Genomic DNA, 12,464 nt, shown 5'->3' on the forward strand with positions numbered 1-12,464 from the left:
ATTATGTTTATAGATTGAAGAAACTCTGAAAACTCCAACCAAAATAAATGCAAAGAGAACCAAAGTAGGCACATTACAGTCAAAGTGTGGAAAAACAAAGATAAAGAGAAAACCTTGAAAGCAGGCAGAGGAAAACTAGATACTGATAAGGGAACAATAATTTGAATTTCTGTACACATCTCATCAGAAAGCAGGGAAGCCATAGAGGTGGAACAAAATATTTAAAGTTCTGAAAGAAAGAAAAAAAATCTGTCAACCTAGAATTTTTTATCCAGTGAAAATATTCTTTGAGTCTTTTGAAAGAAAATTTAAAAAATTTGTTGTTATTTGACTCTCATTACTGACTGAAGAAGCAAACCTGGATGATTCAGAGTATATAAATGTAATACATATGATAACTAACAGAAAGATTTGGGGAGAGGCTATAAATGCACCTATGTAGTTGAAAAGTTACGTATTTTGCAATGTGTCTTGATAGAATGATGTTGACTACAATTCAATGGCTAAAACAAAATTATCAAAGTCAAAACTGCATGTCTTTTCTTGAATGATAGGTATGTATCCAGTATTTCATTTACCCACAGCATATGCTGTAGACCCCTCTTTCAAATTAAAGATAACAAAAGCCCAATTGAATGGAAAAACAAAATAAATCAATGCTAACTAAATACAAATAATTAGCCTTCACTAATTCATCCATTCATTCTTTTATTAAACCGTTGGGCACTGTTCTAGATGCTAGGGACATAACAATTAAACAAAACCAACAAAAACCCCATGCCTGTATCTTGGAGAAGTAGGGTATGCAGTATCATGGAAGAAGACATAACAAAACAAAAGAAAAATATATAGTGTCTATATGGTGATAAGAGCTATGAGACACACAAAGCAGGTAAGATGGAAGTTGAGGCTAGTCAAGTGGATATCCGGTGAAGAGCTTTAAGGGTAAATGCCAGAGCAAGCATGAAGGCCATTAGCAGAAGCTTACTTCACAGATTAAAGAACACTGTGACTATGTTTTCCTGTAACTGTCACAGAAGGAGCAAGGGGGAGAGTCAAAGATTAATTCAGGGAACAACTATATGCTTTCAGAGGATTGTTATGACTTTATTTTTGCTCTTGAGTGAGAGGGACAGCCATTGAAAAGTTTTGAGTGTCCTGGCCTGATACCAATTTGAAAAGGATCACACTGGTTACTATGGTAAATAGGGAGAAAAGGTGGAAATAGGGAGACTAGTTAGGGGGCTGTTGCAGTTATTTAGTGAAAGAGCTCTGGAAAGTATTGAGACTTGATTAGATTTTTGATAAAGCATATCTAAAATATCTAAGACTCTAAAAGGTCAGCTTTGGGATATACTTTGGGGGTAGTGTCAGTAGGATTTTCTGTCACTGTGAACATGGAGTAAGGGAGCAAGAGAGGATTGAGAGGAGCAAGTAACCCCATGAATTTTAGCCTGAACAACTGAGCTGATGGAGTTGTCATTTACTGAGATGGGAGGACTATGAAGAAATAAGTTTTGGCGGAGAAGATCAAATATTAGGTTACAGACATAGGTTACGGGCATAGTTGTTTGAGATGCCTGATAAACATCTAAATGGAAAAATGAAGTAAGTCTGGAGTTTAGAGGTGACGTCTAGGTTGGAGATAGAAATTTGGCATTGGCAGGATATGGACAGGATTTAAAGGTAAAGGACTGGATTTAGGTACCAATGAAGTGAGTTCAGAGAAAAAGATAACTGAGAAATGAGTCCTGGGGAAAGCCAGTGTTTGTAGGTTGGGGAGTTGCAGAGGAACCAGCAAAGGAGAAAGAGGAGAGCAAGGGAATAAGGAGAAAAAGCAGGAGAGTGTGGTGTTTTAACTTGACCTACTTGAAGTTAAATCTCCTTTCTTCATTGAGGATACTGACTGTCAAATACACACAGGATAATAGATTAGAAAATCCCATAATTATACATAAAGAACAGCCTCAGAATAATAATACCAATAATGCCCAATTGTTATAATTACTGAAAATATAGTTAATTTGTTTTTGAATGTGTTCTCTTCATTCTCCCTCTTGCCATTTTTAAAATAGTTGAGGCGTTACAAGGTGAATTATGTTCCCCTAAAATTCATTAAAATTCTCACCCTCAGTAGCCTGAAATGTGACTGTTTTTGGAGGCGGGTCTTTAAAGAGGTAATTAAGATTAAGTGAGGTCATTTTGGTTATTGGGTCCTAATCCAGTATAACTAGTATCCTTATAAAGAGGAGGAAATTAAGACTCAGACACAGGCAAAAGAAAGACCATGTGAAGACACAGGGAAGAAAAGGTAGTTAGGCTGTCTTCAAACCAAGGAGAGAGTCTTCAGAAGAAAACCCTGCTTACACCCATATGTCAGACTTACAGCCTCCAGAACTATGAGAAAATAAACTTATTTTATTTAAGCCATCCAGACTCTGGTACTTTGTCATAGCAGACCCAGCAAGCTAATACAGAGTCTTATCTACATAGTGAGCACAACAGTTATTACATACCATTCTCTCTTAACTCTTATTTAATCATAGTCCTATAAGTACCTGTGTGTTTAGGGCTTATATTATTTCCTTATATTGATGTGTTTTGGCTGTGTTTTAGCTCTTTCTGTAGTAGATTCCTCAGGAAGAGTTCATGGAAACAGTATTTCTTGAGAAATGCATTTTGATACTAGTTTGTAAGGTGCTTTATATTTTTTACTTGAAAGTCATTTTGCCTGGTTATAAAATCCTTGACTTTTTTTTCTTTCTTTGGATGTCTTAAATATGCTACTAATTTTTCCCTGGCATGAGGTATTAGTATTGAAAGTCTCTTGACAATGTAATATCTTTTCCATTACAAGACACTCAGTCTTGTTAGATGTTCAAAGGATTTCTTTTTCTTTTTCCTTAAATCTAGTAATTTTGGTAGACATGTCTTGGTGTTGGTCATTCTGAGTTAATTTCTCAGGTATGTGGTGTGCACTTTCATATGTAGTTTGCATCTTTTCATATTTTAAGAAATTGTTCTTATACTATAACTTTAGAATTTCTTCTCTTTCCTTGCTTTGGTTTTCTTCTCCAGAGACTTGACTATGCATGTTTATTTACTTTGCTTATCTTTTTCTTAAATCACTTATTTTATTTCATTTTCTCTTAAATCTTTATCTCCTTCTTTCTCTCACATTTTAAAATTTAAAAGTAAAATAAAAACTACAGAAAAGCTACAAGCACTATGCCAGTCCGTTTTTTTCCTGAACCATGAGAGTAACTACTGACATGATGCTCCATCATTCCTGAATGTTGTGTTCCTACAAACAAGAACATTCTTTCACATAATTATTCTATAACATAAAAGCAAGAGATTAGCAATGATTTGTTACTACCATTTAATTATCAGACCCCTTTAAAATTTTGCTAATTGTTGTATAATATATTTTATAGTAAAAAGATCCAGTTTACTGCATTTACATTATAATGCATCAAACAGCTTCTCAGTCTTTCCTTCATTTTCTATATGGATGCCCTCTTCACCTGAGGCAGGTGTTGGCTTCTTTTATGGTTACCTTCCATCATGGATGCCCTCTTAACCCTTCCTCAGTTCTAGCACAATACACTGAGCTAGGCTGTTGAGCTGATGCCTTCCCTACATCCTTCTGGAGGCCCGGTTTCTTTACCTCCTGCTGGGCAGCCCTCTTATTCAGATGCTACCCTCTCTGTAGAACTCTTGACACCCCATCCTGGCTTACTCCTTTGGGCAATGTGCTCCCTGCCCTGCTGGTGGTGTGCCTTCCCTTGCCTGGTTGCTTCCCTTTGTGCATATTTTCTCATCTTCCTCAGGCTACAACAACCTGAGCCAGGCAACCCCCTGTGAGGATGCCCTTCTCTGGCTGCCCAGGCTCCAACATGCCAAGCCACACACCAAATGAATGATTTTCAACCCCCACTCTAGATCCAGCTGCCTTCCATGGTTTGCCCTCTCCTCTCAGGCAGATGCCTTCTCATCCTTTTCAGGCTCTGACTCTACACAGAGAAGCCCTTAGTGTACCTAATCTTCCTTACCTTGCACATACTCAGAAACTTTATGTCAAGGCATAACCCACTTGCCTCTTCCTTGTTGTTTCAGGTAGATGCCTTATCACTTTTTTGGAATTCTGACTTCATGAACTGGGCAGCTCTCCTACCTACCCTTCCTACCCGTCTTATGCTCTGACATCCTGCAACAAATTGCACTATGTTGTTGGCTGTAGGTTTTTTATAGATGCTTTTTTTGGTAGTTAGAATTCCATTCTATTCCTAGTTTGTTCAATGCTTCTTATAAAAAGTGTTAGATTCTGTGAAACATGTTTAGTGTATCTGTTGAGATAATAATATTAATATGTTAGTCAGTCTAGGTACAGGCTTGTTAGTAGTGTTGATCTTTTCAAAGAACTGGCTTTTGATTTTATTGTGTTTTCACAGTTGTTTTCTTATTGTCTATTTCATTAAGTTCTTCTATAATTCTTTTTATTTTTTTCTTTCTGCTTGTTTTAAGTTTAGTTTGCTTTTTTGCTTCCAGGGTCATAAAGTGGGAGGTTTAGTTGTTGATTTGAAGTCCTCTTTTTAAATACAAACATTTACATGTATAAGTTTCTAAGTGCCTTAACTGCTTATATTTCGGTATTTGTGCCTTTATTCATCTCAAAATATTTTGTAATTTCCCTTTTGATTATTTCTTCTTTGACACATCAGTTATTTAGGAACGTGTTTATTTCCACATATTTATGAATTCCTCAAATTCCCTTATATTATTGATTTCTAACATTCCAGTTTGGACAGATAATATACTTTGTATTATATCTGTCTTCATAAATTTATTGAGGTTTGTTTTATGACCTGAGTTTGGCCTATCCAGGAGAATGTTTTGTGTGTACATATTTTTTGGAAACAGGGTCTCTCCTTCTGTCACCTAAGCTGGAGTGCAGTGGTGCCGTGCAGTGGTGCACAGTGGAGACTTAGACTCCTGGGCTCAAGTGATCCTCCTGCCTCAGCTTCCTGAGTAGCTGGGATTATAGGCACAAGCCACTGTGTCTGACTAATTTTTCAGCTTTTTATAGAGACAGGGTCTTGCAAGCTCAGGCTAGTTTTGAACTCCTGGCCTCAAGTGATCCTCCTACCTCAGCCTCCCAAAGTGTTGGGATTACAGGCGTAAGCCACTGAGCCCAGCTATGTGTACTTTAGAAGAATGTGTATTCTGCTGTTTTGGGATGGTGTGTTCTAGAGTTGTCTGTTAGTTCTGTTTGGTTTTTGTTCAAATCTTCAGTTTCTTTCTTGATCTTATGAATGGAAAGTTGAGTATTGAAGTGCCCAACTATTATTGTTAACTTGTCTATTTCTCCCTTCATTTCTTCAGATGTTTCTTCATGTATTTTGACACTCTGCTGTTAGGTGCACATATGTTTACAATTGCTATATCCTCCTCATGACTGACCCTTTTATCATTATCCAATGTCTTTTTAATATCTAGTAATATATCTTGTTTTAACATCTATTTTGTCTGATATTAGCACAGCCATTCCAGCTTTCTTGTGATTTATTGATATTTTTCCCATTTAATTTACTTTAAATATGTTTTTATCTTTGAATATTCTATAAACAGTATGTTATTGAATCTTACTTTATTATCCAGTCTGACAATCTCTGCCTTTTGATTGGATTGGTTATTTCATTCATCTTTAATGTGATTATTGATAGGTTTCCATGTGTCATTTTACTTTTTGTTAGCTATGTGTCTCAGGTTCTTTTTATTTCTTTATTTCTTCTTTACTGCTTTCTTTGGATTATGTGCTTATTTTCTTAAATAGCATTTTCAATTTTTAAATAATTTTTTTCACTTAAAAAAACATTTCCTTAGTGATTGCACTAGGGCTTACCGTATACATCTTAACTCACGGGAATCAGCCTCAGATTTATACTAATTTTATCCTAGTGAGTTATATAAATGTTACTTCTATATAGCTCTATTTGTTTTCTCCGTTTTTTGTGACATTATTGTTATACATATAATATCTGTATATGTTACAAACCCAACATGACATAATTATCACTTCATATAATTGTGTATTTTAAAGAAGCTGAGAGAAGAAAGGAGATACAGTATATGTTTGTAGATTTTATTATATTGATCTTCTGATTTATCATTTATGAATCTTTTCATTTGTTTCTGCGGATTCAGTTACCACTTGGAGTCATTTCCTTAGCTCAGTATAACTTTGCTTCCACCCACCTTCTTTGTTATGCTGAAGTGGTCCGTATTGAAAAGCATGCATCATACTCTACTCATTTGAGTATAATTGGTACAAAATATATTCATACCTTCTTTTCTTCTCTTAAAATAATTATAACAGTTTTATTGAAGTGTAATTTACATGTCATACAACTCATTAATGTTAAGTGTACAAGTCAATTATTTTTTACAAACTTACAAAGTTGTGCAGACATCACTACAATTTAATTTTAGAACATTTCTATCACCCCAGAAGGATCCTACCTGCCTATTTGCAATCACTCCTCATTCTCATCCATGTCCTATTCATACAGTTTTATATAACAATTCTTCCTCTGAAAATCCTTCTGAAAGAAATAATACAATAAATATTGATATTTATGTAAAGGCTTATACTTTTATGTAAAATTTTTTCTTTTTAAATTTCTTTTAGAGTCAGGCTCTCACTATGTCACACAGGGTGGATTGCAGTGGTGTGATCCTGGCTCATTGTGGCCTCAAAATCCTGGGCTCAGTGATCCTTCCACTTCACCTCCTGAAGAGCTGGGACTATAGGCATGTGACACCATACTCAGCTAATTTTTAATTTTTTGGTAGAGATGGGGTCTCTCTCTGTGTTGCCCAGGTTGATCTCAAACTCCTGGCCTCAAGTGATCCTCCCACCTTGGCCTCTCAAAGTTCTAAGATTACAGGTGTGAGCCATTGCGCATGTCCACCTTTATATATAAATTTAAAGACATAGAAATAACCTAATACTACAAATAAGGGAAGATAAGAAAATTATCTTTATTTAATGGATTTCATGTTTATATTTAAATTACATTATACACTTTTTTAACCTGAAAATGTTAGATTTAATTACATAAACTTGTTTTCCTCCTACAAACCAAAATAGGGTATGGTATGTATCATGGACTCAGAAAAACTAAGACCAATGTATTTCCAAATAAGAATAGGTTTTATTAGACACCTTACATTTCCACAAAAGTATTTTAAATCTTTTAAGATAATATATTAAAACTTGTTAATTCCAGTGTAAGCAGTATGAACAAAATGAAAACAAGAGTTTTGTTCTAGGCAATGGGATGTACAAATGTTTCCGCAGTGGTAAAATGCAGACACGGAAAGCTGATTTAGTGTTTAACAACGTATCTTGTGTGTTTAATTCAGTCATTGTTTTTTTGAATGCAGATATGCTGAGTTCTTAAGCATTCTAGTGATAACACTACCTTCCTCATTCAAAAAAAAAGTATTATCAATGAAATACTTCAGACTACAACATACACAAATTTTTAATTATTCATGTTGCTCTTGTCTTGGCACATGCCTAATAATTAATAGTTTGCATCCAGTTTCGTATTAGTCTCTACACACTAGTCCAGAAGTAAAAACTGACATGTTTGGTCTTCACAGTGTTAAAATGTTTGAATTAAATTTTAAAATATAGTGCTTTTAGATAAAAATTCGGATTTCATGTTTCTCTTGAAAAATATGGAAGAACTAGCAACAGTGAACAATTGACTTGAGCTGAGGAGTAGGGGCCACTTTTAGAAAGGACAAACATTCTCTAGTTTGAGGAAGTCCCCATCTGGCCCAGTTCACTTACATGCATATCTGTGTGCCTCCTGTGAGAACTTGAGTTTGGGACATTTGATTTAACCTTATTATAACATTGAGTGAGAAAATTGGAGCCACATCAGCTAAATGATTTCCTAAGCTTGAAAAAGATAATTAGTGGCAGAGTCAGGATTTTAAGTTGATGTCAGCAGCAATACACTGAATATGGACTATAAATCAGAAGACTTAGAATTACATGCTGGCCCCTTCCCTTCTACATCTTAATTTCTTAACATTAAGCTTTCATAGTTGTAAGTTGAAAGTAATAGTAATATTGATATGTGATTATTGCAAAGGTTAAATATCATTTATCATTATTAGACTCATATCTGCAGAGCAATTTTAACCATGTCTGACAATACCTTTCTTGTTATAGATGGCATATGTTTAGTTGTCTTTCATAAAAAGTAATAACATGTTTTAACAAACTTCTCTTCTGAGTTTAGTATGTATATTGTGATATTATTGTTGAGTAGCATTGGTATTTCATAGATTGATTTGCTTTTTAGTGAAGATATGAATATTTTTGCATATTAACTTTTTATAGCCTCAAATAATAGTCATTTTTATAAGTAATTCATGTGTCAGGCACTGTTTATTTACATAAATACTTTTTAAAGTGTTAATAAGAAAAATTAAACTTATGCTATGATGTAGTCAAGTAAAATCCTATTATATATAATATCAGGTTTGATATTTTTTTCTAATGAAATGATTTTGCCAGTAATCAAAAACTTTAAATTAGAAAATGAAGATCTGAGCATCTTTATTGGCATAATAAAACTTAACTCTCATTGAATTGAAGTGACAATAACAAAGTAAGTAACACCACTGAATAGTCCCTGACACATGAAAGGTACACAAGTACTTTCTTATTGCAAATGTTTCTCTGCTTTAAAACTTTTGAGTTTTAATTGTTGCTTTTAAAAAGAGTGTTTACCTTGGTTTTATTTTTTCAGAGTACCTTCAAGTTTAAATCTGAGAGTGATATTAATTTGGCAGAACATCATAAACGGGTTTTGTATGATGGGAAACTTGCAAGTAGCATTACCTTTACATACACTGCTAAGGCTACTGATGCTCAACTCTGCCTGGAATCATCGCCAAAAGAGAATGCATCAATTTTTGTGCATTCCCAACATGCTCTAATGCTTCAGGTGGGTGAATCATGGCTGTGTTTTCATGTTCTTGTCAGAATTTAACAGTATCTTTATTTTATATATCAAACATTGCTCATCTATAAATCTGTGACTTTTTGTTTCTTTTTTGGCTTTTGCAGATCTTTTAAGTGAAACTTTAAAGAATGTCTATCTTTTCTGTAGCAATATGCTCTACCCTGGCCTTGTCTCCTTAGTAGGAAATCTGTCATATCTATTATCTTATATATTATACAGCCTTTGAAATTAAATCAATTAACTGAATAAGTTAGTTGTTAGATATAAAAACATACTTTGCTTTAAGATTGTATTACTAATATTCTGTAACATTAAAATTACTTGTCTTTAAATCCATCAATAGTATTTCTGGTTTTAAAATAACATTTGATTTTAACTTCATATTTTTAGTGTAAAAATGTCTCAACCTAAGATTTGAAATTTAAAAGTGATTAGCAAATGTACTCACTTTTTTGTCTTATGTGTGTATAAAAATTATAATTGAAGGCTTCAAAAATGTCCAACTATGTTATTTAATTCCCTTATAAAGGTATTTGGACCAAGGAAATAGTGATGAAAATCATTCTATAGAAGTTTAATAAACATTTTTGGTTTTAGACATAGGATGTGAAAGGGATAGTAACACATTCAATTCATAGTGCAATTCATTCAATTGGACAGATTCAAGTGCTTTTTCCACTGTTTCCCCAATTGGATAATCGGCAGCTCAATGACAGTCAAGTGGAAACAACTGTCTGGTAAGTTTTCTTTACATGTGCAATTGCTGGTATTTTATACACACTTAGACTATGCATGATGTATTCAGTGCTGTGTAAATGTATTACAGTATTTGGGTTCTGCCCTTAAAGTGCTAATAAATTTTTTAGAACTAATGCAGATAGATATTTATACAATAAATAAAACCCTGACATTTAGGTTGTTATGTCATAAAGGAATGCCTTTTGTGATAATAAATAGAAAATTCTTAACAAAGCATAGTGATTATAATATGTAGTTGAGGGAAAATATGAATCCTGACCTTATCATTTGCATATACTCATGGTTCGAATTCTCCATGAAACCCTGTCAGGTTGAAGAAAATTACTAGGGTAAAATTATTCAGAAGAAAAAACATTTATTAGCAATTACATAATTTATATCTTAAAGAGTGGTATTATTTTATGATGCGTTTGTTGTGGCATAAGTCTAGCATAATATTAATTGACATCAACCCTTATTTATATATAGTTTATGTTTGAGGACTCAAATCTAACCAGTGGCAAATCCAAGTTTATGTAAAAATTAAATATCTTCTAATGAGTGTAATTTCATGTGCATTTTTATAGTTTCTCTTTTATTTAAAAAAACCTTATGTGCCAGACTCTAATTTACTGTTATATCTTAGAATTATATATACAAGAATTTAAAAATGAATTCTAATAGCTATTTTGACTATACACACTGCCATGCTTGGGGATTTTAATGGGCAAGTTATATAGATAAGCATTAATTTTTATTCCAAAAGTAACATAGTAGTGCTTCATTAGTATATATACATATATATGAGCTCCTTCATGGGTTATCTAATTTTGAATTGATGACAAATCTAGTGAATGAAGGTATGAGAAAAATTTAAGGTACAATGAAGTGTAATACATGTTTTTTCTCATAATTATTATCTAAATTAGCTATTAATGAAATTCAATTTTAGTATTTCTAATAATATTTCTGTTTTGGGAACATCTTTATGTAAAGTATAACTCTAAATATAGATAAGAGATTTGTACATTTATAACATTACCTCCCGTCTATAGGTCTTGATGCCTTTTATATCAATATAGTGTAAAGGTGGGAGTTTTGAAAGTAAAAAACTTGAAGTGAAAAGGAATCCTGAGGTTATGTCCTGCTGTGATACTATTTTGTTTGTGAGATCTTAAATAATCTAATTGGAAGGTAGCTCAGCTTAGTAGAAAAATCAAACTTAAAATTTCTGTCCTTTATTTAAATTCAAAATGTTTTGCTATTTATCATCTCAGTGAACTAGGACACATTATGATCAGTAATTTAAAATCTAGTCAGTACTACGAAAAAAAGTGGGAGATGAAGTTGCCACTAGAAAAATCCATGTATAATTTAAATATTTCTTATGAAATATGAAATACATATAATCAAATCTTACTAGAAAAATCCATGTATAATCTAAATATTTCTCATGAAATAATATGAAATACATATATTATCAAATCTTACTGCTAAACCATATGTAATAGGTTATCTGGTTCATTAATACAAGATGCATGGTTACGTTTTACTGTCCTTCCTCAAAACTCATTTGATATGTATATCATATCTTGGTATTTAAATTGTATTTATTTCATCATGGAGATAAAAGAGAGTGTGAGGAGTCAGCATACTTATTTTCATTTTGATTTTAGTTCTTTTATATCATTCATCCTAATATTTCCCTGAATTAACTAATTCCAACTTTTTCAGTGATGCCTATTTTGTCTTTAGTTTCTTTCTTTCTTTATTTAAGATGGACTCCTACTCTGTTGCCCAGGCTGGAGTGCAGTGCTGTGATCTCTTGACTCACTGCAACCTCCATTTCCCAGACTCAAGCAATTCTCCTGACTCAGCCTCCCAAGTAGCTGGTGAGGCACCTGGGGCAGAGAGAAAAAAAAAAAAAAAACAAAAACCGCGCGAGCGGAGAAGCAGGGCCTGGGTCCCCCACAGACGAAAGTGCCTTCCCATCAGCCCCTGCGCTGGGCCCAGTGGACCCTGGCGTCCCTGGTTCCACCCTAGGGTGCGCCTCAGGCCGCTAGGGATACCTCAAGGCGGACAAAAGGCCCATGAGGGGAAGGTGAGGTTTGAGGGAGGATAGGTGAGGCACCTGTGGCAGAAAAAAAAAAAAAAACGCGCCACGGAGAAGGGGGGCCTGGGTCCCCCACACACGAAAGTGTCTTCCCATCAGCCCCTGCGCTGGGCCCCGTGGACCCTGGCGACACTGGTTGGAGCACAGGGTGAGCCTCGGGCCTGATAGGGGTACCCCAAGGAGGGCAGAAAGCCCATGAGGGGAAGGTGAGGCACCTGGGGCAGAGAAAAAAAAAAAAAAAAAAACCGTGCCGTGGAGAAGCGGGGCCTGGGTCCCCTACGGACGAAATTGCCTTCCCATCAGGCCCTGCGCTTGGCCCTGTGGACCCTGGCATCCCTGGTTCGAGACCAGGTGAGCCTCAGGTCGCAAGGGGACTCCAAAGAGGGCAGAAGGCTCATGAGGGGAAGGTGAGGCACCTGGGGCAGAGAAAAAAAAAAAAAAATGCGCCGCGATTGCTGTCTGGGTCATCCACGAACGAAAGTGTCTTCCCATCAGCCCTTGCGCTGGGCCCCAGGGACCGTGGCATCCCTGGTTCGCGCCCAGGGTGCGCCTCGGGCCGCTAG

General features: G+C 35.0%; 1 protein-coding gene across 21 annotated transcripts in view; it reads left to right on the forward strand.

The window, feature by feature from the left end:
* The window catches only part of LOC459622 (neurobeachin-like), a 101,403-nt gene that overhangs the window by 59,925 nt on the left and 29,014 nt on the right, over window positions 1–12,464 (forward strand). For 16 of the 21 annotated variants that reach the window (XR_010150037.1, XR_001716055.4, XR_010150040.1 and 13 more), the window contains 2 exons: window positions 8,835–9,032; window positions 9,711–9,787. Coding sequence is in view for 12 of the 21 variants with exons in the window: in XM_063791103.1 (XP_063647173.1) it covers window positions 8,835–9,032; window positions 9,711–9,787 (275 nt within the window). In the remaining 9 variants the exon portion in view is untranslated. Of the gene's footprint in view, window positions 1–8,834; window positions 9,033–9,710; window positions 11,944–12,464 lie in introns of those variants that run through there. The other 5 variants (XM_063791111.1, XM_063791112.1, XR_010150039.1 and 2 more) reach the window with 4 other exon arrangements.

Source organism: Pan troglodytes, chromosome 13 (genome assembly GCF_028858775.2).
Source record: "Pan troglodytes isolate AG18354 chromosome 13, NHGRI_mPanTro3-v2.0_pri, whole genome shotgun sequence".
Lineage (NCBI taxonomy): Eukaryota > Metazoa > Chordata > Mammalia > Primates > Hominidae > Pan > Pan troglodytes.